The following is a 27,852-nucleotide window of genomic DNA, read 5'->3' on the forward strand; positions in this document are numbered from 1 at the left end:
AACTTCAAAGTTAAGTCGTATAATGATTATAAATTTTGAAAGCTGATATAAGAAGGCTTACACTGTGAAACAATTCAGTTGCTTCATCGCAGCAGTTTCTTGTTGGTGTCCTTTCAAATAAGGAAATTTGAAAAGCAGCTTATTTTAGTTTTTTACTATTGAAAGTATAAAAATGCTGTTCAAGCAAGAAAAAAATTATCTATGTGTATGACAATACGCCTGTGCGAAAACTGGTTTGCGGATTATCAATCGGACGAGATTTTAATCAATATGCACGGCGATTCAATGAGCCAAATTAGGCTGGCTAAGGGATAATAGAGGCATGAATTGATACAAATTAACGAATAACAATTCCCGAGATCCTTGAGAAATTAAATTTGTCGAATTCGCCCGTTTCGATTCGAAACGCCTAGGCTTATTCTTAAAGTACCACACATCGGTTCCTCGTGTGCTTAGGGAGAGGGATTTGCATCGCTGAATTAGACGTCTGTGACTTGCTTTTCAAACGTCAAAAAAATTATCCATTTTCAAAGAGCATCTTTACTGGGGGGCGAGAAATGAATAGTCTACAATATTAGTTCAGTTCTCTACAAAAACGTTTAAGCAATAATACCTTTATTTTATCTGAGGTGAAAAATTTCCTGGATTATTTTTTTGCCAGTAAAGAACAAAAATTTTATGTGTTAGGAGTCATGTTGTATGCGAGAACTTATTTAACTAGAAGGGATAATATATAATTCAATAAGATAGTTATTCAAGAGAATCGTCTTTAATTTTCATAAGGAAAAAACGAAATTACTTTCCGAACAACCCAGTAAATTACCTCTTGGGGTGGAACATCAAATGTGAGGGTTCTAAGATCAACCTTTGTGTAGTTTTCAATGCAGGGTAAAATGAAGAAAATTCCTAAAAGAAATTTAATTGTGAGATATTGTATTGTACCTATCATTGTAATAAAAAAAGTTTTATGTATAGCATACTTTTGACACACGTAGTAAATTGCTTAGACTGAATTCAAGTTTGAAAACTTATAAATTTAAAACGTTTTTCTACAGAATAAGCCATATTCAGCACTGTATCTGAGTTTTTAAAGATTTTTGTTCCTATGTTACAAATATGTTTTTAATTTTATTTAAAATATTACCTCTATTAATATGAATTTCCTTCGCTTATATATTTTCCTTAGAGTATTAACTTTTTTTGTTCGTTTCATCTGTTTGAATATAAGTAGTTTTAATATTATTTTCTTTAAAATAAAAAAAGAAAGAAAGAAAAACTTACCAGGTCCTTTTGATCCTCCATGTAACAGTCGCCCAAGTCGGAAAATAACAGCTCTTTCATATTCTTGTACAACCTATATAATAACATACTATGTAACAACATATAGTAAACAAAAACTAAGAAAGATTTATTTCTATATAGCGAAAAGCCTAAAAATAAACAGTTGATATCGTTTTTTCGTGCCAGAGTGATATTTCATAAAAGTGGCCATCTTTGAAAGAACATTTTACCATACAAATCATACGCTTGGTGAACAATTATGAACATTAGTTTTTTCCCCTCAGAAAAGGGAATTAGCTGTATAAATAACAGGTGAACTCTTCTAATTTTGCTGATCTTCGTTACATTTATGGGTACTGGACTTTTTTTCTTTATCAAAGTTAGGAGGTGGGCACATAAATTAACGGTCAATTTTCAAAATTTTACGGAAATTTCTTAAAATATTCATAAAGTAGCCTAATCTTTGAAGGAAATAAGATCATTTTTAGTTGAGGAACATGTACCACTTCTGCGCAGTTCCGTGATTCTGTTTTCGCCTTTGCTTCATAACTACTTCAGTAGTATTATTTCATGAAGTAACACCAAGCAATAATAAAGTTTTGGACAAATTTAGACACCCGAAATGCAATTATGATAAATACCATATACAGAAGAAGATGTCTGCTTCTAAGTCTTTTTGCTGCTTCTCAGAGTACATTTACAGTTGAAGAGTTTACAGAGTACAAATACATATTTAAGATCTCAAAAGTAACTAAAAGAATTAGTTTATTAATGGATTGCTTTACAGGAACTGTATCGTTAATTTTATAAATATGTACATGTAGGGTACAGCTCAGTGAATTGGATACTTGTCGCCTGTTTTGATCTTGTATAATGTAAAAAAACGAACAAATCAAATATTAAGGCTGTAAATATCAAGAAAATTTTGTTGAAAATTGCAAAAAAGAAACTGCTATTAATATTTTGGTAAGGAAAAAACAATATTTCAACTTATAAATTACCCTTTTTATTATGCAACACATATGGATTTCAAAATTCGATATTCTCCATAATGTTGCAACACATTTTGATTCAATATTAATGCCTTAGCAAATCGAATTGAAAAAAATGGATTTTTAATTTTATAAATTAACTTCAATTTTAGTTGTTCAATGCATTTCTTTTTATGTTTGAAGCATAAAATCGAAGCTGACGAATCGAATTACTTCAATTTCTAGACCGTTAATTGCGTTTGCTTGAACATTTTTCAAAACTAGTCAAAGGCGGAGCTCAAAAGAGTGAGCTACTGTTATGAAAAATGTATACTTCGAATCGAAGATAGATGTTGCGTGAAAAATTGTGCATCGATCATTGCAAAAACAGCACGCGATTTCTTTTATTCCCTTCAATATTTATGAAGTTTTGAAAATGTTTCAACAACAATAACTTAAAGACTTTGTTTTCGAATATCATTTTTGCTTTAGTGAATGTATATCTTTTTTTTCTTCAATTTTTCATTTCCATTTTACAAATGACATGGCTTAGCGTGTTTTGAGCAAGGATTAAAAAAAAAGTTTCTTCTGGAGAAATATTAGCGAACTTAAATAATAAAAATAACTTGATTATTATTATTATCTTTTATTTATTATCTGAAATTATAATATTCATTTATATGTCAGAGTAAAGTGTTGATGTCCAATACTTAGATTTTTGCATTAGTCTGAGATGAAATATGGGTCTAGCATTAGAGATTTACTAGATTTTCCAAAACCAAGAAGACTTATAATGGCATATATTTATATATAATGGAAAAAATTACAAGTCCTGGCTTTATAATAGGTATTTTAAGGATTAAATAGCATTTAATTAGCCATATTAAGCTCTTTAGCAAGATAAAATTAAATAAAAAAATTGTATTTTACTCATAGTTCTATTAATATTGTACACTATTTTAACAACAATTTTGCTCGGCGTAATTAATTTTACTAATTTATCAATTACAAAAAAAAAGATTAATCAAATGCGAGTAAAATGCAGGTTTCATGTTATATAAAAAATAAGAATTGGTTGATTTTATTTAAATTAATTAATTTATTTATTTTTAGTTTTCATTAAGTATTAAAATTATTAAAAAAATGTTTGAACATTTCGGAAATTCACCATTTTGCTCCTTTGAAGGGTCGATTTTGAGACAAAAAAATATCAAAACTTATAAAATTATGTTTTACGAATAAAATGGATAAATAATTTCTTATTTTTATAACTTAAATTAAAAAAAGAAATTTGGTGCATTTTTAAAAGGATATAACATGAATACTTTCGTGCATTATTAGATAAGCAATGACCATGTAAAATTTACATACGGGAGCCTTTCTGCCGTTAGTGGTAATATCAAAAACTGACAGTTCCCCGAGGCCCCATAATGGATAAAGAAATAAGAAAAAGCAATTCCAAAAATTGAAGTATAAGTGCAAGGAAAAATTAATGATAAACAAACACAATTTTAAAGTACACAGAGTGAGACTTAATAATGATGCTCCCACTTATAAGAAAAATAAATAAAGATAAAGTTACAGTTGGAATAACCAAATAAAATATAAATTGCCAAATCATTAAGAAAACTATATATCAAGATATATAATCAATGTATAAGATCATTAAGAAGTAATTGGTTAGTTTTTTCGATTTTAAATTTATTTAATGACACAGTGTCGATAAATGTTTCACTAATAGATTTATTTATTATTGCAAATTATCTTACCTTAATGGTGAAAAAGATGGACAGAGGAAAAGTAGCAACAGCAATTATCATCGACAAAATAGTCAGAATCCATCCGCAAATTCCTATTCCAGTATCAGACGAATCAGCTATAAAAAGAAAATTCAATCATCTAATGATAGCAACCGAATTAAAGTTGAAAATAAAAATCCAATTGTTATTAGCTTTATTATAAAAAAATATTTTTAATTTCAAAAAATTCTCGCTCATGTGATATCTCAGTTCATTCTTGGACTTCTCGTTATTTTTTTAACTGGTTTCAAACTCACTCTCAGAAATAAAACTCTCTCTTTTGGCGATAAAGCAATCCTTGAGTTGTATTTGTTACTTTTGAGAATCATTTCCTCACGAAATTGCATGTTTTGGTGACGAAACGCAAACTCTTTATACCACCCGTTAGATATATTATGAAACACTACGAGTGCCTCGTGGTATTTTTTTAAATTTTGTTTTTGGAAAAAAAATAGAATGATGAAATACTTCTTTATTTTTGATGGAATTCGTTTCCTCTAAGAAGTGAAGATAGTTATTTCATCACTTTGATGAAATTTTTGCTTGGAGCACATATAAGTACTAATTGGGTTTCGTCAAAAACGAAGAGTTTCTTGATCTAGACTTTTTATAGTGATCGCTTGTACCATATGGCGTGGTAGTAGAGGGCATAGTGCTCCTGCTTGCTAACCAGGGTCTCCGTGTTTGATTCCTGTTAATGAAGGCTTACTTTTTTTCGTAAAATCTTTAGAATTTATATCGCATTCCCTAAATCAATGTGTAGTAGATGGGCAGCATAAATCATAATATTTTTGCTAAAATTCTCATCTTTAATGAAGTAAAGAAAGTAATTTTCTCAATTTGCTGATTAATTCAGTTAGCACATTCCACAGGAAATAGTTTTGTTACAAATTTAAAAAAAATACTTCATAAATATTGAATATCCATATTTTTTTTACGCACACTCTAAAATATCTCATATCAAACTACGGTAAAAAGTACCAGTACCAAAAGTACCAATATTTTTTACACTAAAATGTATTTTTACTGTAAATTTATATTTATTGTAAAGTTTTCCGGAAGAAGCTGTAAAGTTTACAGTAAAGTTTTGCAGATTTTACGGATGATGCACTCAAAGTCTGGTACTTTTTACCCGAAATAGATTTTATAGTGTAGGACAGCACTATTATATTAAGAAAACACAATTTTTTAAATTCAAGCTACACAAAATAAGAAAACTTGAATAATTCTGTAACAAAATATCATTTCTATTGATATAAACATTTCGTATTCAATCAAAAGTAATAATTTTGTATAGATTTTAACAATAAATAATTAATAAGTGAGACTTTAATATGCTAATAATCAATTGAGGTCTTTTTTATTATAACATCTCGCTCAAATTGAAATCGCAACATGCTTTGCATAGTTTGAAATAATTTCATTACGTTTTTGATATGAAATATTAATTCCATGAAATAATAATTTTCATAAATTGATTAATTAGTTATGAAACTATATTTAACATTTATATGACATGAGCAGTCTTTTATCTCCAATAAAAGAATCAAATTAGGTTTGATATAGATTTTAGGTTTGTTTCAAAATTTTAATAAATTATGTTCTCCTTTTAGAATTTAGTATTACTAGTAGTTATCTTCAGCAATGTAGTTATCTTTATTAACTTTTTTATTTAATAACCATGTAGTTATTTTTATTAACTTTATGCTACATTGTTCATGTAATTTTCATCCTAAAATTATAGTAAAATAATCGGCAGCAGTCTGTCCATCTGATTAATCATAAGGTTTCCGGTAAAGAAATTTTTTTACCTTTACGGTTTTGAAACCACTTACAACTAGTATGGTTATAAAACCATGAATACAAAACTATAAGGTTTATTAAACCTTTACAGCTAACATGGTTTTAAAACCGTAAAAAAATTAACTACACATAGGAGCGAGGCTTTTCGCGAGGCAATGGTCTTTGGAGAGCGTAGGACACTGGAAACTCTTCGTGTGTTGAAGAGAATTAAAGAGATATTGTGGTGTCAACGCTGGGACTCGAACCTCAGTTGCATTGGTTATGAGTCTGATAGATATCTGATAGATAATAATCTGATATATCTTATAGATATATATATGATAGATAATAATCTGATATATCTTATAGATATATATGATAGATATATATATATGATAGATAATAATCTGATATATCTAATAAATATATCTGATAGATAATAATCTGATATATCTGATAGATATATCTGATAGATAATAATATGATATATCTTATAGATATATCTGATAGATAATAATATGATATATCTGATAGATAATAATATGATATATCTGATAGATATATCTGATAGATAATAATCTGATATATCTGATAGATAATAATATGTACGCAGTTGCAAGGAAGTAAGTAGCTTCATTGGGTGGTCTTAGTTAGTGCGAAAAAATTCCAGTTGTTTAACCATATTAGGCGAACAGTTAATAAACGGTTTTGTCACTGTTAACAGTTTGATTACTAACTTAGTTATAGTTATTGGGTTGTTTTATTTCAATATGGTAAAATAATGATTAAATAAATTGTCCATTGTTAAACCATTTTTTTTGAAAAATTTGTAACAGTGTATGCAAAGTTTAAAAAAAAAACTCTATTTACGGCTTTGGCATGCAAAAGTGATTAATTACTACAATGAAATATGCAAAAAAATTTACATTTTTATTTATTTTTTTAACATAACCAGTCTCTTTATCTCGAATAAAAAAATTAAACTACATGCATATATTTAAAGCTTTGTTAAAATAATTGTCTTAAATTTCGTTTTCCTCGTAAAAATTATAATATTTCTTTAAAATTATCCTCCGCATTTTATTTATTAAAGTTACATTCTTGATGATTGTAAATGGAATAATATTCTAATTTTTCAGCAAGGTTATGTTTAGAATAAAATTTTTTTACAGGATTAATTAATCATACAACCTCGTAAAAATTATAATATTCTAATTTTTCAGAAAGGTTATGCTTAGAATAAATTTTTTTTTTACAGGATTAATTAATTAATCATACAACTATACCCAAGTGTGAAAATACTCACCCTTTGCATACATTTACGACAGACATCGGTTTCAATTATCCCTTAAAATAAGAGGACACTATACATGTGAACATAAAAAATAATAATGATGGTTGGTATCTGAGAAAAATAAGACCCATAAGATGGGTAAACATTCTTGCAACTTGATATATTGACAAATTATTAATTAATTAATCATACAACTGTACCCAAGTGTGAAAATACTTACCCTTTGCATACATTTACGACCGACATCGGTTTCAATTATCCCTTAAAATAAGAGGACACTATACATGTGAACATAAAAAATAATAATGATGGTTGGTATCTGAGAAAAATAAGACCCATAAGATGGGTAAACATTCTTGCAACTTGATATATTGACAAAGGCGGATCACGTGACTCTTCCATTGTCATAGTAACACGGTTATAGACACGCCTTGAATTTCAGCTTACACAAGAAAAAACTTTTTTTTAACAATTACTATAGCATGCGGAGGGCATTTTTACTATTTATTTTGTATACTTAATCAGTTAATCGAATTTTTCTTTTTTTTCTCAAACCTATTGAATACTTCTGTTTATTGATTTTTTGATTTAGCTGGCAATACTTGTCAATTATGAGAAGACATAATTGTTTTCTTTTCTTAACTACCTAAACGTTTTCCAATAACGATATACCCCAAGACTCTCACGATTGAATTATTGATCATTTTAATATATTAACTTATGTATTAAATTATAAAATAAACCTAACTATTTAAATTAGATCAACTAAAATGGGTTATTTATATTTTTGATAACTATGACAGTTTTTAGAATTTAAAAGATAATCGCCTTTTTACGCTTTGTGGTTATTGATGACTTTTAAATTTTCGAAATTTAGAAATTACAATAAATTTATAAATTTAGTTTCTCTACATTTAATTGTTTTGCAGGAAATTTTTGCAAGAGTGTTAGCAATTTTTTTTTGAAGATTAGAAAACGAGTGGGTCTTAATTTTACAATTTTCACAGATTATTCGGGTGTGAATTCGGATTTTAATTCTCTTTCTGAAATTTTGCTTAGTATCTAACATGAATACAAATGAAAAGAAAAGAACATCAAGAGATTTTATATCAAATGACAGTTTTATACCAACATCTATCTTAATAGCTAATTAAAATGATTAATTAGAAAAATATGCATTTGGCTAAATAAATATATCAGAACTTGTTTGGTTTTATGGAGATTAACACAAAAAGTTTCATAACTTAGAGGCTGCACTCCATTCACCAACCCCTTTGATTTCTTCTAATTCAAGATTATTTATCTTATTTTTTTAAATGGCAATAACCCTTAAAAGAACAAAGAACATTTCTTTTGAATAAAATCTGTAATCATCATACACTGTAAAAAACTAATACTCGAATTTCACGAAACATTCTCCTTTTTTGACGAAACTGTTTCCTGGTATATGCTCTGAGCTAAAATTTCGTCAAAGTGCCGAAATAGGTATCTTTACTTCTCAGAGGAAACGATTTTATCGATAGTAAAGGAATATTTTGTCATTCTATTTTTCCAAAGAAAAGAAAGAAAAAACTCGTAATGCCTAACTTTTCCAGTAATCACTTTATCGCGGGCAACATATATCTTAAGCAATGTCACCTTAATAACACAAGAAAAACAGAGATAACCGGGAGATAAAGTATACCCATGTTCGATGCGGGATTCGAACCCAGAATATTCCTGGTACGCGACCAACTGCTTGACCACCATACGTTCCAGCCGGCTCGCTTCGTCACTTTATTTCCGATCGCTTAGTCTTACTCCTAGTTACGTCAACCCAGTTAACAATATCTCACACAATACACTACTATGAGGTTTCGAGTTGAGAAATATCTTCGTCATACATTTGAGAGTTCATATTTCGTCACAAATCACCTGATTTTGCAACGAAATAACTCTTGAAATTAACGAAATGTAGCTGATGGATTGCTGAATCGTCAAAAGTGAGAGTTTTATTTCTGAAAGAGTAAATTTATGAAAGAATATTTTGTAAATTTATTAATCGTAACGAGACGAACGATCAACTAGATTTTAAAATTAATCAATCGTACTTTAATCTTTACATCTTTAATCAATCGTACTTTAATCTTTACATCTTTAATCAATCGTACTTGAATCTTTGCATCTTTAATCAATCGTACTTTAATCTTTACATTTTTAATTAATCGTACTTTAATCTTTACATTTTTAATCAATCGTACTTTAATATTTACATCTTTGAACAATCGTACTTTAATCTTTACATCTTTGAACAATATTTAAAATTTGGAAAATGGAATGTGAGTCAAAATAAGCTGAAATAAATGATAAGCAATTCTACTTGTTAACGACATTTAACGATAACCTTATATCATAGTAACAGTTCAATTGGTAACTGTTTTTACTTTTCTTGAATTTAAGTTTTTTTTACATTTTTCAAAGTTTCAATATAAATGTTAAGACTTGTATCTGGCAGCATCTAATCTTTCTTTTTTTTTCTCGTTTCAACATGCATTTTAGCTTAAGCGATGGCTTTGCTTACAATTTCTTTTTTCATAATAGGCAAAAATTGTAGAGCAATTTAGCATATAGCATGTTTATTAAATGTTTTCGAATATATAATAAGCAATGATTACATTAATTAAATTTATTATGTTAACAAAAATAGTATTTGGTATAATTAAACATTTAAATAACTACTTATTATCTTACAAATTAATTTAAGTATTTAAAAAAATTATTCTTATCCTGAATATAAAACAAATTATAGTAGAAATAAAATTAGGAAACTCAATAAATTATTTTCGCTTTTTTAAAAATCGTGTCTTTTTTAAATAATAAAACTAAAAAAATTGATATTAAATCTTTTGACGTTACCTGATTAAAGCATAACTTTATTTTAAAAATGCTTTTAAAATAACAATGAAGAAGCGATTTTTCTTTATTCTTTAATATTGTTAGGTGTCAGAATATTTTTTTAAACTTTTTTTGTGAGCTTTTAAATACGATTTACGGATACAGAAGCTCAGAATAAATATTTTTTTAAAACTAATTTTAAAAGCAAAGCCTTAGGAAGTAATGTAAAGAAAAAATTTAAAAAGTAAAAGATGTAAAAACATTCTTAGACACATTTAAGGAGAAAATTAATTAATTTTAAAGGGACTTTAGAAGAATGCACTTTTTAAGTTTAAATGGATTTAAATTTGCCTAGTTTCTAAATAACTTGCAGTTTAATTTCTCATTTATAATATAACATCAATATTTCAAACTTTTTAAAATATTTATATCTGAATAGTTTATTTACCTAGTGTAAATTCCTACACTGAGACAAAAAGTATAACTAAAACTACCAGCATATGTTAAAATTTAAAATGCTTCTTTCTCTATGAGAACATCAAAATGCTGAATAATTTTTACCTATGAGCTTTGGTAATGATTTTGCTAACTTAAACAATGAAATAAGATTTTATAAATGATAAAATTTGGTAAATGTAGTCAAATTTGGTAATGTTACCATACCTAAAATCATGGTATAAAAACCATTTATTCGGTTAAATTTATTTTTCAGTTTTGTATTTTTTACTAAATATGTGATAACAAAAAACTTTTAATTTTGAAAACCAGAATATTTTCGTTAAACTCTGATCTTATAAACGGTTGAATTACCAATTGAATGGTTTAAATACCGTATAGTTAGGTTTTAATAAAAAAAATTTTTTTTTGAATCAGAAATGTTACAACCATAAAGTACGATAATTTCATCAGAATTTTTTTTTCTCTGAGTTGAATGCAAAAAATTAAACATATATTTTTCTAAGAAAGGAATACGAAAATTTAACTATCACTTTGGTTTGCATACTTTTTATTTTGTGGCCTACCCTATGATCGGGTTATGTGTGGTTGTGTGGCGTGTATAATATTGCTCGTCTCCGTGACTCTGGTTCTTAATTACGAAGGTATCCAATGGGAAACGTCAAATGAGCTACAATTCCGGCATCTTCCATGGCAAAAAAGGTAAAATTTACGTGACAACCATTGGAAAAAGAATACTCTTCATTTCATGATTTTTTTAAAAAAAATTCTTCTACAATAAAATTGAGAGGATTATTGATTTATCAATAAAATTTTTGAAGATTCTTTAAAAATGATATTGAAAAGAAAGTATTTCGCAAACATATTTTGCAGTGATTGAATGCTTGAAGTTAAAATTATTTTAGTATGTTGTTATAAAATTAAAGCGTTTTCCATTTATTACTAGTTGCATTCGTGTGTACAATTACTTTAATCAACTAATGATCAAAATATATTCAAGAGTATATTAACATTTCTTACTACGCCTTTATAAACACTCTTTATAAATGGAATAAATATTTTTTCTATTCGGCAAAATGTATTGCATTTTTATGAAACAAAAATCTAGAAACGCTAATTTAAATAAGACTAGACTGAAAGTTTAAATCGCGCTGTCACATACTATTGTTTTTATCAGTAAAAAAGGTTAGGGAAATGAATATAAAAACCAAATCTGATATAATGTACTAAATGAGGTAAAGCGATACAACTGTATTAATAATTACTTTTAATTTGTGTCCTGTTGGATAAAAGTAGCCATCTGGTTTTTGAGAAATCGCCAGAGAAATATGATTGTTGACATAAACTTACCATTTTTAATCAATTAAATATAGATTTTTGTTCAAAAAAATTCGTTTTTGTGTTATAATTGTTATTATTTTTTTCATTTACTGCTAATGAGTGTTTAATGCATAAAACTTTCGTTTAAGGAATAAGTTTTCTTACATAAAATATTTTTTGGACTTATAAATCATTAAAATATGATGCACTGATTAAAACTATGCACTAAATTTTCGTTTTTGAAAAACGATTAAAAAAATTTTTTTTTTTGAAAGACCAATGCTTGAGACGTTAGTAGTAGTTTTACAAGCAAAAGCTAGGGAATATTGAAGTAAGTTGACTTTTCAAAATGAATGAGAACTGCAGTACAAGAAAAAACTATAAAAGTAATTAAGTTAACCCTTGTTAGCCAAAAAGAATTTATTTGAGCGAAATTTGAGGAAACTAACGTGGAAATTTTCCACTAAGGTATTTGTGATCCGAAAATCTAGAAAAGCTGATTTAAATAAGACTGGACTGAAAGCAGAGTTACCATTAATTCAATTTTTAAGAAATAAAGATTTTTTTGAATTCAGACAAAAAACGAACGAATTTTGTATATAAAGTCTTGAAATGGTGCATAAAAGAGGAAGAATTTATTTGCATTTTTACAATGTAAAAAATTCTAGATAAAATTATGGTGTAAACCAGCAAGTAGCAATTTGGGTGCCTCAACCGTAAAACGCATTTTACCGTTAAATCCATTTTCCCCCTAAAATATTATACAGTGATATTTATTTAATTAGGGTAATTTTGACATTTCATGGTAGTTATTAATGTTAAAATTACGGTTTATTAGATTTTTGTTCTGTAACATGATCCGGTAGAAATGGATATTACTATTAAAAACTTTGATCCATAATTTGATCCGTAATTTTTGAAAAATGTTTGCCTACAATTACGTGAGTTCAGTAAATAGGCAAATTGTATTTTTTTTCGATTTTGGCTAATTACGATTCTGCTTAATTTTATTCATTCATTTTGTAGTAAATTTTGCATAATACTGAAATTTAGTATACCAGTTTAAGATCAATAACTATAAATAATCAATTGTAAAATTGCGTTTTAAAAATTGAATTATAATATAATTCTGTCAGTGTATCCGTAATTAAGAAAATCTAAATTTAACCTACAGGATGTATAAGTTATAATTTAAAAACATGTGTCTTAAATAAAATCATGTTTCCAAGTCATTACGTTAGGAAATGCTAGTTAAGTTTTATTTTAACTAATTAATTATGTATTTTAGCTTCACTTGTATAGAATTATTTTCAAACAAAACAGCGTTTCTCAATAAATTTATACAATTAACGTAATTGTAATAGTCCCTAGTAATTTATATTTGTATGTATTTGTTACTATGGAAGTGGATCTAGTTTTATGTAAATATGACATAGCTATTAGAATTTCCTTGAATTCGCTTTTTTTTTATAAATTATTCAGCACGAACTGTAAATAATGATGATATTAATAAGTTACTATAATAATATAGCGGGAAAAAGAAGAAATAAAAATTTTAGTAATGGCACATGCACTTTTTTTTAATGTTCTAAAATTTATTCAAGTATTTCTGAGATAAATATGTTTCATGCCTGCCTCTTTTTGATATTTTATCTAGTTTAATTTTCTATAAATATCGATAAATTTTAAGTCATTCATATTTTATGCTTTCCGTCTTTCAACAAAATGGTAATAATGGCATAAAAAGCGTATAATTTATCCACTTGAGTTGAAAAATAAAAAGTACAACTTCGTCAAATACACGAATAAAACTAAACAATGTAAGAAAAAAACAAGCAATACAACATAAAAACAACTACTCTAAACCCAGAGAAAAAAATTCTTGTGAAATTACGATAAAGCATTGACATTTCTGGCAAAAGAAACTCATCATTTCGGAATTACAAGCCAAATTATACGGTTTTTAAACCATTCATTTAGTAATTTTTTGCTCTTATAGTAACGGCTTACTGGAAATTCTGGTTTTGCAAAATTATAGTTCTTATCACCACACATTTGGTTCAAAATACAAAACCAAAAAACAAATTAACCGAATAATAAAAAAGTTTTTATGCCATGCTCTATGGCATCATGACAAAATTACCAAATTTTACCACATTTACTAATTTTTATCATATCTTATAAAACCATATTTTATTATTAATGTTACCAAAATCATTACCAAGATGCTTCGGTAAAAATTGCCAAACTTTTCGGGTTTCTTCTAGACCTAGAAACACGATAAATTTTACTATATTCTGGTAGTAATGGACAAACTTCTTCTTAGTGTATGATAAAACTTCTTTAGTGTCAAAGCAGAGAATGAAACAGTGGATTATTGATAAGCAAAGTATAAGGAAATTAAAATTGCAATCAAACAAAGTAAAGAGATGGGTGTGTAAGGGGTGTAAGGAAAACCCAGATATTGAAAGTTGTACAAATTAAATGGATGCCATTGAGTTACTTTGTTTTAATTTTGAAATCTAAATTTTTTAATTTCTTAATTTATTAACATATGAGGTTCTTCTCCTCTTAACCCACCACACCTGTTTCTTATCTCTCATTTGTTTGATTTTGTTTAAGTTTTACCCCACCCTATTGGTCAGCCTTTTCTACCTTGTTATAACTTGTTTGCTCTTTTTATCTGCATCTCTGTATTACCCTCTTTTTTATATGTATTCCGACACTGAAGAATGTGTTTCTATTATAAAAACTATAATTTGTCTGAATATTTAAGATTATCTGTGCTTTTTCAACGCTATTTAGCTTTATTCACAACTCGTAATTTTGGCAAATGTAAAAGTCAAGGTTTTAAGTTTAAAGAAATTTTTTATGCTATTAAGATCACTATTAAAAAACTAATAAATTATCTCGAGGTACGTTTTAATTTAATATAAATTTAATAAAAAGAATTAAAGTTAAAGAAATATTAAAAAAATAATATACATATATTTTTTTCTTTTTGAAATTTATATTTTGCTGCCCATTTGTTTTAAAATCACGATTAATAATAACACCAAATGCGTCATTAAATTTCTATTTTTGTGGAATGGATTATTCATTTGACAGAGACTCAACTGTTTAAAGTTTTGTACTCTGTTACTCTTGGACAAAAATAAATAAAAGAAACTAAAGCAGATGTATACACTGTTAGAAATTTCTCGGAAAAAATGGTTAAATAAAAATTTCAATAATTGCTATTTTACCATATTCAAACAAAAGCAGTCAAATAATATTAAAAAAATGTGTTCAACTGTTTGTGTATCACAGCAGACAGTTAATTGTTAGGAAGAAAAGTTTATTGATTGTTCTTTCCTAATGTGGTTAAACAATCAGAAATTTATTCGCGCCAACTAGATTCACCTTACAAAACCACTTAGTTCCTTACAGATGAGTACATATTATAGCCGAAAGGGCTAATCGGTCAATCTCATGGTCAACAGAACGGGGTTTCCAGTCCCTACATTGATATCACCTGCATTGAAAAGTTTACCGTAATCAGCACAAAGATTCTTAGTCTCCATATTCTTTGATCAGCACTCCGAATTTAGTAAACCAGGACTTTTAGAATATAATACTCCCATTCACGCATAGATGGCAGCACTATAAATCTGCTAAATCCCCAGTGAATCCGATCTCCAGTAAATTTTCTTTTCAATGGTTTTGAAACCATGCTAGTTGTAACATGTTACAAAACCGTTTATATTCATTGTTTCTTAAACATATTATTTGTAAATGGTTTCAATACCATAGAGGCAAAAAAATGTTCCTTACCGTAAACTTTACGGTTAATTGGATTGGGAGATTGCTACCAGTTATTTTACTGTAATTTTGGAATGAAAATTCTAACGATGTATAACTAATATTATTAACTTAATAAATTGTCCTCTCTAAATCAGTTCGTCTATAGATTTTGCCAAAAAGTGTGATGTTAAAAAAAACAAACACTGATTTCACTGTTTCTAACAACTTCAAAAATATTATTTGCCACATAGTTTTAGAAACCAGAGGTATATATCAAGTAATTATGATTACAACTGACAACGGCAAGTTTAGTTCCTTTAACATATATTTAACGCAACTTTTTTTTCAAACTTAATTTGCAATGTAAGCTTGTAAATAAAGTGACAAGCTTGTATCATTCCTCTAAGCACCATTTAGCCGTTCCTCAACCTGACGTTTTTTATTAAAGAATAAAAATTTACCCTCGCCTATTTGAAAACGATTCAGAAAATCTTTAATCTTTTTTATTTATTTTTAAAAAATGTGTTTCAATTAAATTCAGTTAATTTTTTGGGTTGAAAATTGACGCACTGAAATAGTTTGGGAATTTCACAAAATTTGAAATCTTACATTAGCAATTTTTCATTGAAAATACAATTTTTAATATATATTAAAATCAAGTAACAACAGTTTTAAAACAGTTTAGTCAAAAATTAGGGTTTCTGTCAATTAATAATACATAATCATGATCATTATTTCTGAATATATATGAACAATGCAAACTTTTTGACTAACCCTCAAGTTACATGCCAACTACATTTTAAAATTGCGCTGTAATTCTCTTTAATTATATAAATGATTTCACTATTAACATTTAAAATAAATTTCTGCCATAGAATGTTCGTAATCCTGAATGCTAGGCATTAAGTATTGGTGGTTCATTTTTATATAGCAGCTAATAGTTTATGCCAATGCTGAAATTTCTGATAATGAAACTTCTGATGACTTTTCAATAATGATAAGATAACCAGAAAGAGTCGCGGTGGCTCTTTATAGGGATAGAATGTCCGCTTCCCAATGATTTGACCTAGGTTTGAATTTTAGAGGTGGATGATTGATACAAATGCTACTTCTGGCTCGCATCGACCACAGTGCTGACGTAAAATATCTTCAATGGAAGACAGATCACGGCTTAGAATCCCCTTGTCATCGGGCTAACCGGGAAAAGTTTTCGTGGTTAAATTAAAAAGTCCTCCACGAAGGTTAGTTTGTCAAATGCTCGGTTCAAGAGTCCCCTTATCTTCTGGGTTGGGTTCAAAATTATAGGGCATTGATTTGTAAGCTTTTCGAAGACACCAAATACAATTTTACAATACAATTTACATAAAAATAGTGTGCTTTTTTATTAAAAACAAGTTTTTTTTCAAAAAAACAGTGCATTGTGAAGTTGAAGAGTAAAAATTAATTAAAATAAAGTATATGGTATACAAAACAGTGTTTTTATCTACAAACAGACACTGCTGTTAAATAACTGAAGAAAAATGTGCTAAAAATATTCAAATGTTTGAATCAAAAGAACTAAATATTCCAAAACTAAATATTGTGTGACATGTGTTTATAAGTAATATTAAAGTGGATAATGTGATGAATAATTGATATACATACTTGGAACGAACGAAACTCTTTCTGCTGAATTCCTTGTGACCATTTCAACTGGAATACGGATTCGATCATACTCTATTGGATAATAAAACATACTTTAGAATTCTATAAGCCTAATTAATAATTTTCTAGTAATCAATAAAGAGAATACTAAATTTTGAGATAGAAAAAAAAAAGAATGGAGAGAGGTGTACGAAACTTCATAAGTTTGTTAATTTAAAAAAAATTCACTTACAAAATAATTTTTAAGACATTAGGTTCGTTTATAATTTAGGAATGAGAGGGATAATAATTGGTTAAAAAAGAAATAATAATAATACGACACTGTGCATACTGAAGTAAATTTAATTCAACAATATAAAACTATATATTGAGGAAAATGCAATTTTTTTAGTCTCACCTTTTGTAACTAGCTAAATTTCATTTTTATTCTTTTAAAAATGAACTACGCTGGTAAACAATCATCATATTTAAACCAACTTGCAATAGCAGACTTGACATAGCAGGTTTCTGACTTACTACAGTTTATTTTGAATAATTTAAAATTTACAACCAGAGCAAATCTTATAAAATAAAAAAGGATAAAAAATAACTGAGGAAATTCGTCCTAAATGTTACAAATAATAAACGTACTTAAGCGTCTAGTAATCAAATAAACGAAACACTGGCTGTGTAGTTTCGGAACAAAAATTTGACACATTTCAAAACTGGTATATTGAACTATAGTAGACAATGAACTATAGTAGAATATGTGGGTATAATGAACTATAGTAGACAAATGAATCACAAGGAAAAGAAAAAAATTCTGGTAAAATTACTTTATTTTATGGTAATGACATTTCTGGACAAAATTAAAACCCTGGTTAATAAAATCGAAATTAACTCTGGTTAATAAAACCGAGAAATACGTTATTTAAACCATTCATTTGGTAATTTTTCCAATCGTATGTAAACGGTTTACGGAAAATTCTCGTTATGATTATCATACATTTAGTAAAAAGTACAAAACAGAAAAGGAAATTTTTCTGAATAAATGGTTCTCATGCCATGCTCTAAGGTATCATGATAAAATTAGCAAACTTTTCTACATTTACCAAATTTTATTACATATTATAAAACTGTATTTTATTATATTATAAAACTGTATTTTATTATATTATAAAACTGTATTTTATTATATTATAAAACTGTATTTTATCAAAATCATTACAATTTTAAATAAATTTTTTCCGAAACAAATATCGAAGATTTACTTAAATCGTTAAAAATTGTGTAAAATTCTGTAACTATAAGTGTCTGTTAGTCCACGAAGTCCAAATTTCTGGTAAAATTACTGTACCAAATTTTATCACTTATTATAAAATCGTATTTTATTGTTGAACTCACTAAAATCCTATAGAACCAGGAATACAATGAATTTTACTAATTTCTTGTAGTTTTTCACTATATTTTGTTTCTCCGTATAAAGCTTTCATAGTGCCTTAACAGGTTAAGGAACAGGTTGTAAGATGATCGTAACATCTTGCAAAATCTTAAAATAATACGAAAACCGTGTAAAGTGCTCCCTTTTTCTTTGACAGTGTTTTTCGTGGTTCTTTTATCAAGAAAAAAAAGCTACATTTTACTCAGTGCTTTACATTGGAAGCATAGCAGAGCTATTTTGTGCAAAAAAAATCCTCTGGGATTAGAATAGACAAATAAAAGTTATTAAAATTATTTTTTAAAAAATCGCCAAAATTGACGAAAGTTTTTCACCTTAATAAATATTATCTTTTTAATGAATAATTTTCAATTTTTTCAAATTTTTAAGAGCCCAGATAACGCAACATTGGGGTAACTTTTTCAATATGTTAAATCACAAGCGCTATTCATTTGGGCAAAACTCTGGATTTTATTCATATTGTTGTTTTACGCCCTTTTCAGAACTGACATAGTCGGCGCTGTATAAAGTTTGATTGAACTTGACCTAGCAATCATACCCGTTAAATTTCCTAAATTGTTGGATATGCTAAACTCCCCCCTAAATAAAGCCCTTGCTGTTTAGGTCTTTGTCCTTGAGATATAGTGAATAAGTCAGTTCGGCCCTTTGCCTAAGAACGACGAGCAACCTTTTAGCCAAGGAAATCAGGTGGAGCTTAAACCAAACTAGTAGAGTATTTTATCGTTTCAGAAGAGTTCCAAAAAAATTATCAGATAAAGTTAATATTTAAATTAGTTCATATATTTATTGTCCCAATTAATATATTTAATTATACTAATTTTTAATTAGCAAATGTAGAAGGTACTACACAAAAAATGAAAAAATCTAGATGAAAAATTTATGAATTAAAAAATATTTAATATAACCAGCCAACCCCATTACCTGTTACCTGAACTACAAAAAAGTTAAGAATTATTTTTTTTTTTAAAGAAAATGACAAACAAGTGAGTGGGTTGTTAAAAGCTGTTGGATTGTAAAATCGAAACCGGTTATGAGATCTCTCATCTAAAGTTTTAATCATCGTGGTTTAAGAAACTATCAGAAATTTCTAATAACTATTATTGCAGAAATTAAAATCCATACTTACGAGAAAAAATTATATGACATAATAATTGAATAATTTGTGCAGACATTATTCGTAAAATTAAAAAATATTCATGAAATTTATTATGCGGAATAACCAGGAATTTTGAAGTAGTATTTTTGAAAGTTGGCCAATATACAATAAGTTATCTTAAAATTTCATAAATTTTTAGGGAGAATTTAGACAAAAAATAATGAAATATATATATAAAATACCTATCTCTATAATATAAGAAAATTTTTAATAAAATTAAATTATAATTATGTGATTTAAGGTTCTGTTATAACATATAAGTCCCATTAAAAGTACAATAAAAAATATATGTTGGCCTTATAGCTTTTATTTTTTGTATATCACCACCTCTTATTTTAAATAAAAATTTATCATACATTAGAATATGCAATACTAAAAACATAAAAATAATATAATCATATAGTATCTCATAAGATTAAAAATATATTTAAAAAAATGGTTTGTTGCATTTCCACGACATTATGCAAAATGAAAAAATATTTTATTTCTGCAATATTGTGCAAAATGATTTAAAAATTGAAGCGTTCAAAAATTTCAGTTCAGTTCAATTCCGAAATTTCAAATTGAATAACATTTCTGAAACAAATGTGAGCATCTTCATAAGCAATACATTGAATTTAAATTCTAAAAATCACCTGGTATCATCACTTAATTAAAAAATAGTTGAGCCAAGAGTAATGCTACAGGATTGCAAGAAATCCTCCTTCAAAACATATTCATGCTTTTTTTATTTGTTGCGAGTAGTGACATAAAGGGTTAAATATGGTCAAAAAGTTTTAAACAGGAAACATGCTATTACTTAATTTTAATTTTAAAAGAATTAAAATATTTTAGAGAAAAAACACGGACTTTAATGAAAGGAACTTTTGTAACCGGTTCAATTTCAGAAATAAATAAATTAGTGAGAATTAATTGAAGGAAAATAATTATTATGAAAGTAGTAGTCATTATTACCTTCGGATTTTACCTGTATACGTGTAAATATTTTTAGAGCTAATCGCTTCTGCATAAGTGAAATAGTAATGTTTACAAGGTATTGTTCTCTTAAATAATTAATAATGAAATTAATTTTAATGTCTAAATAAAAGGCAAATTGGATTTGTATTTAAGTCTATTACATTGTCGTTTAAAAATCATGGATTAAAAAACCAGATCATTTATCAGATATATTGTTCGATGTTATATTAATAAAATTAAAAATGCGAGAATTCAAAGTATCACTTATTGAAGTTAAAATTTAAGTTGAAATTTATATATCCAGAGGATTAAAGAATGTGCAAAATATGCATCGGGTTTAATAAATATTGTTAATTTTTCTTTGGTTATGAAAATATAAATAACTTGTTACTTTAAATTTTACGTTTTCTGAATTTTATTTTGAATTCAGATGTTTTTTTAAATAAAGCAACAGAAAAGTATCTGTTTAAATACCTTGAATAACAAAAATCTAATTTAAGTAACGGTAAATTTCACTATAAAGCATTTACATAAATGCTTTATTTACCTTATCAAGCACTCAAATTTCCTGCTCTTTTCTTAACTTCTTCTTGCCTATTTTTGTACCTTTGTTTCTTAGAAAATAACAAGTGTTTTGGTTGTTTCGTGAAGTTATCATATATTCATTTTGAACATAATTCAAAAAAACACTCATTATTTATAGACATACTGACTAAAGTTTAACAAAATAATCTTTGTTAACTTTCTTTTTGAGAGGAAAAGAAAGCTTATTAAGTTTTTAAGTTAACGTTTTAAATTCTAAAATTATGTGCCTCAAATTTTTTTCTGTTTTAAAGTTAAATATGTATTTAGCATGATTTTTTTATTTAGTTGGACGCCCGGTGGCTGAGTGGTAGGGCTTCGAGGATCTGTGCCACAGGTCCTAGGTTCGATCCTCGGGCCGGGCAAGGTTGACTCAGCCTTTCCTCCCTTCAGTGGGTCGATAAATGGGTACCAAGTATGCTTGGGAACTAAACACTGGGGGGTTACGCGTTCGGCTGACCACTTAACCGGAACATCTGCTCCTGCATCCCAGAGCCAAAGGTCAAGAAAATTGAGATGGGCACATTAGGCCTTGGCCCTCTATTGGCTGTCACGCAACTGAGTTTAGTTTAGTTTTGTTTAGTTGTTGCTACTAAATAGCTTAGTACATATTTACTTGCATACATATTTTAATGCTTCATCATTATACTTTATAACTCAAAGAAATAGAAGAAAATTTCTTATGTTGATGTTAGGTGTTACATTTAGAAATTATAATTTTTAAAATTTTCGATATAAAAACATCGAATAATTTTCTAAATCACTCAAACTCATCGCCAATTTTCAAAACAAAACTTGCAACTCCAGATAACTTTTTTTAAAAAAATATCGTCTTTAGCAGTTTAAATTTTTATAAAAAAAATATCGTCTTTAGCAGCTCAAAATTAATACTGGTAAACTTTTTTGACAAATTTATAAAAATTGTTCGTCCTAACTCCCTTCTCCATTATTTTTCTAACATCAAAACTATCAATAACAAAATGGTCTCCAGTAACTAAATTCAGCAAGAAATTTATAAAAAATTATTCGCACCAACTTCCTTTTCCCTTACTTATCAGCATCAGAACTATCAATTTGAAAACTATCAATAACAAAATCATCGTCAGTAATTAAATTCACCAAGAAATTCATAAAAATTATTCGTTTTACTTCCCTTCTTCCTTTCCTATCAATATCAAAATTATCAATAGCAAAATGATTGGCCAGTAACTAAATTCAACATGAAATTTAATCATCAAATGAAATTATTTTTCATTTAATTTTTTATAAGAAAGAAATGCTAGTTTATAACGTTGATGCGATTTTTACAAGTTAGTTTTAAAAATTGTTAGTTGAAAAAATCAAGATGGATTTAATAATATCCTAAAATACACAAATGAGTTTCCAAAACAGCACAAACAACAAACAACAACAACATAATTTATTATCTTCTCGAACATCATTCATTTTTAGTTTTTAAACTATGAATAATTTTTAGCACTTATCAATATGTAGTTTTTATCAAAATTATCATTAACAAAATATTAATCTTTAATTAAACTTATCTTCAAAATTAATCAATAACTATTTTTTTAAAATTCAATATCATATGTTGAAGACAGATCTGCTTCTTAAAAACTAAAATTATTTTTTTATTTATTGACTATAAGTATTTATGTTTTAGATAAATTGAAGACTGAACAACCGGTTTTTGCAATAAACGTTGTTTATCAGTATTATTTTTACAGAACTATTGATAATGTCATTAGTAAGTTATGTTTCATATTTACACTAGATCGTTGTTAGAAATGGAAATAATGAGAATCAATACTCACACATGGGTCAGCTAATCGTGTTTATTCAAACGAATATGATGAGCCATCGCTTAGAATTTGATGGACGCGCATGCGTCATTGTTTCCATAACAACTGATGATCAATAGAAAACTTAGAAGATATGACGTAGAAAGTTTTACTGTTGCTACAAATTTTAATAATATAAGAACTTGCGTTCATTTCTCTATTTTTAAAAACAAAACTTTCGCTTAGCAAACACTTTAATGTGAAAGATACGATTAGTCTGCAATTTAAATTTAGAAAAAAAATAATAAATGTATACTACAACCTTCTAAATGTATTATAATCATTATCTCAGGAAAAGGTTCAATATTATGGGCCTGTGAATTTTACAAAAACATAAAAAGTATTTATTGAGTTTTTAGTTAAAAAAATTATTTAAATTCGATTAATTTTATAATAATTTAGGAAATTCGTACTTTTCCAAATTTTAATAATGGTGCAAATTACCGCTGATAATATATTTAACTAACGTTACCATGACAACGAAAGTTTAAATTTAAATTTGAAATTAAATATTTAGGGTTATTTAATTATTTGTAACTTTTCAAAATAAGAAGTCGATAAAGTGTTTTAATTCTTTGACTTAGATCGATCTATCAATGCTTTTTTGCTTTTGTTTTGTAAATAAAAAAACACGTTTATGAGATAATGGATAACAAGAGAAATTTATGTTGTTTGGCTATTTTAGAACTCTAAACATTAAATTTTCTGGAATCTTTTTTTTTACTGTTTGTATTAGATAGTTTAAAGAAATTGTGCGGTGTAAATTTGGTTTCATTGACCACTTGCAATTTTTTCTTGAAGTATACTAAATTTTAAACCACAACTCTTGTTTATTTTGTGGGATAATTAGATCCCTTGAACCATTACGTTTGACCATTTTGTACAAAGAAAATAAATAAGTAAAATTTTAATTGTTTTCACCCATCGAGCTTATTTTTGATCTAGTCATTATTAAAAATGTACTCGTATTAAATTGGACATTTGAATTAAATATGTCGTTTTATATAGTTCCAAGAAAATAATTTTCATCTAATAAATAAAGTAAAAGACTTTGAAATACTTCTAAAGCTTTAATAAAGCTCTATATGTCACACCAATTATCGTAATCCAAATAAACGATTATTACTACAGTACGTAAAGCTTATGAAATAAACAGGTTGCTTAAAATTTAAGGCAGAGTCTGATTAATTTTGAGTTTGACATGGCCTCTTGTCTCACTTTCCAGTTTCATAGTAGGAGTTTCACAAACTCATGGATATAAAACTCATTACCTTTGAATTGTATAAATGGATTTTCTCACGTAGAATATTCTTTTAAATATTAAAGAAATTAATGGAATTTATTTGTAATAGCAGATTGTCTTTTATTAGTGGAAGACTAATGTTTAGTATTAATGTAAAAATGATGTTAGATGTAAACTAATCCCCAAATCATTTTAGAGACATATTTTAATGTTTATAAATGTTTCTAGTTTGGAATTTATGTTGGCATTTTTGGGAAAACAAAATGGCTTCCCAATATTAAATTTTTGGTGTGAATTTTTAAATATAATTACTTTTTTCAATTAATAAATGAATTTGCAGACATAATAGTTAATTACCTTCGTTTGGGATTACGTCAATTGGAGCTTAATTGTGGATGATACCACAATTGCTGCAATGAGAAAGATTTATTTTCGTCCTTTGCCTAAATTAATTAATATTGATGAGAAAGTAACTGAAGAAAAAAACGATGAAAAAGAGTATACTGATGAAAGGGGAAAACATATTACAGATAGTCTACCTATAATTACAGAATAGGGTTTTCGAAGAATTGTAATTAGTAAACAGAATGAAATACGGATGCTTATAATTAAGACGGTGAAAGCATTTTGAAGCACTGCGGGGTATTACTTTTATTATCATTTAAATTTTATGAAGCAAAGGTTTACCATTCTAAGTTTTGGGAAGCTAGCGTACTATTAAAAAAACTTTCTTTTATTTATGTATAAAAATTTCTTTTTAACCTTAATGAAATTTTAACCTTCTTTTTTGTTAGGGTGCTAGTAATCAAAGGAAATATTCTCTTATACGAAGTATTGATTAAGTAGTTAAAACGTGACACAATATTAAAAAAAAATTAAATAAAAGCTTAGAAAGTAAGTGATTGTGTCCCTAACTTGTAGAGAAGTATTTGCAAAATTAAATAACAATAAATATAAGGTAAGCTTAGAAAAGATTAACATACTTTAAAAGTATATAGAACCATCAGAGTTTCTCTTTTTTATGCATATTTGGTAATTTTTAAATATTTACTAGCATGGTATTTCGTTTTTTTTAGCTCGAAAATTATTCAAATCGTGCTCTGTAAAAAATTTTAGTGCTAAGTTAGATCACTTATCACAAAAACTGTTGCAGTCATTAACCGTAAAAAAATGTACCCGTAATGCTGTCATGACCCTAAAAATGATCTGCCTGTAAATATTTATTTGTTAAATATGTATCACCACTAAACACAAATTAATATTACCCTCGCAAAAGCTATTTTCAGACCAGGCTTAGATCAAATTCGAGACTTTTATAGCCGTAATCTAATAACATAACCACCATGAAGAAGGATGTTCACGCCCATATTGATATTTATAAAACGCCAAATTTTATAAAATGGCTTCCACAATAGGAAGTTGTTTGAAACCAGCCAAACAATAAAAGGAACTTATTTCTATTAAACATAATATTAAGTCCAGCTCTGGTTATTAAATAAATTTAGTTTCAATATGAATTGAATTAAAAATTAATTTCATCAGCTTATATTTTATTCTAACACATTTCTATTAATAACATAATTTTTTTTAATAACATCTCAGGGCAGCTGCTCATAGTGAAGGTATTTTACCGGATTCTTCTGAAAGGGAATTGGTTTCCAAATAATTTTTAATGCATTCAAGCATCGTTCAAATGGAAAAAATTGAACATCTTGATTCGTTTTAAAAGATGACGCCATATAGATTCTAGGGAGTTTTCGGAACTTTCTTAACTTTTTCGGGACGGACGAGTCATAAATGTATTCGTAAGGAATCAGTATCAGGATGGTAAAAAACAAAAAGCGGTAGCTTAAGTTTGGGCATAGCTAATTTGATAGATTTATTTTTACTTTCACTTTAATTCAAACACATCCAATCCATGTGTGATAAAAGTGTAACTATACAATTTTTAATTCGAACTAAATAGTGGTGAATTAACACTAGAAAAACGGAAAATTAGTATATACCTATATTGCCCAAGAACAGTCAAAATGACTGGATTATGAATGCGTCAATAAATTTGCTTAAAATTAATTTTTAGCTTTTGTTGTTATTATTTACAGTTATATAACAAGTTATTAGTAAATACTAACAATAAAAAATTACATGTTGTACAAAAAGTCACAAAATTCTAAGAAATTGTGTCATTATGTACATCATTTTTTTTCTAATTGAAATTAAAAGCAGTCAAAATGACTTCCTTAGGCAATCTAGAGTTTAGTAAAGCAAACTACCATTACCCCGTCCGCAAATAAACTGCTAAAGAACTACTTTGGTTACCAGTTTAGTTGGCACGTACTTGTGACAGTCGGCGCGAAAGGGTTAACGAATATATCTCCAAGGATTATAACCTATTAACTTCAAAAAATAATCTGTTAATTGGAATATTGTCTTTTTATGGCTCTTGTGAAAAAACAACTTCTACGTTTTAAAATTAAATAGCGAAATCTATGTTAAAGCGCATGAGACATTCTATGTTACAAATATATATTTTTCCTTATATATATTATATAATATCAAAGTATCAAAAAATATGTATCAGAAATAAAAATAGCTTCAGTCCGGTAGTTAGGGAACGAAAACAAGTTCAATTCGGAAAAAATTGCAGGTAAATTGTTTTTAAAAACTGCTTTGGTAATGTTTCAACATGAGTTAAGTTTGCTTTTGCCAATTACAACTGGGAAGAAAAGAGACTTCGTCTAGCTCAAAAAACGTGACCTGAAAAAAAGTCATTTTTGAGGTATTTTACATCTCTCAAACAACTTTGTGTATTAATCAGTGTAAATACAAGTGTTGTAGATCGGCAAATTTCGCTTAAAATGAGTAACAATATATGTTTTGTTTCAAATATGCCTAAATGATCTAGTGTAAAAGATGAAATAAGTTCATTTAAATAATAAATTTCATAATTGTAATTAATATATATATATATACATAAATAAATTTCATTTTTTGTTAAAACTAATGATAAAATTAAATAATAAACAACTAGGTAACACTAGTGATATAGAATAAAGGACTACCTAAATATTATAAATGTCTTGTGCTACCACGCAGATAATACACAACACTTAGAAGATAATACACAACACGGATGAAATAAATTTTCAAAATTCCGGTGCTCTTTTTTCTATCAGCTTATTAAAAACTTTTAAATAATTAATTTAAAGAAGAACTTGCGACATCATTAAAATTAAGCTTAATTATAATACTAGAAATCAGACTTGTGATGGCTCAGAGGAAAGCACGTTCACCCTCCACCGAGGTGAACTGGGTGCGAATCCCAGCGATGGCTGTTCAATATGAATTTCGCATCCGGCTTGCACCCACGACAGTGCTGACATAAAATATCCTCAGAGGTAGACGGATCAAGGATTGGAGTCCACTTGCCA

The 27,852-nt window shown here is 27.3% G+C and overlaps 1 protein-coding gene across 4 annotated transcripts in view; it reads right to left on the bottom strand.

The window, feature by feature from the left end:
* The window catches only part of LOC107441513 (stomatin-2), a 59,365-nt gene that overhangs the window by 8,777 nt on the left and 22,736 nt on the right, over positions 1 to 27,852 (bottom strand). The window contains exons 1-5 of one of the 4 annotated variants that reach the window (XM_087153112.1): positions 23,152 to 23,242; positions 17,205 to 17,276; positions 4,022 to 4,128; positions 1,282 to 1,354; positions 824 to 906 (exon numbers count right to left, since the gene is read on the bottom strand). In XM_087153112.1, coding sequence (XP_087009238.1) covers positions 824 to 906; positions 1,282 to 1,354; positions 4,022 to 4,128; positions 17,205 to 17,247 — 306 coding nt within the window. In that variant the 5' untranslated portion in view covers positions 17,248 to 17,276; positions 23,152 to 23,242. Of the gene's footprint in view, positions 1 to 823; positions 907 to 1,281; positions 1,355 to 4,021; positions 4,129 to 7,139; positions 7,256 to 7,347; positions 7,445 to 17,204; positions 17,277 to 23,151; positions 23,243 to 27,852 lie in introns of those variants that run through there. The other 3 variants (XM_087153111.1, XM_087153113.1, XM_087153114.1) reach the window with 3 other exon arrangements.

Source organism: Parasteatoda tepidariorum, chromosome 10, assembly GCF_982258835.1.
Source record: "Parasteatoda tepidariorum strain Cologne lab strain chromosome 10, Ptep-v5.0, whole genome shotgun sequence".
Taxonomy (NCBI): Eukaryota; Metazoa; Arthropoda; class Arachnida; order Araneae; family Theridiidae; genus Parasteatoda; species Parasteatoda tepidariorum.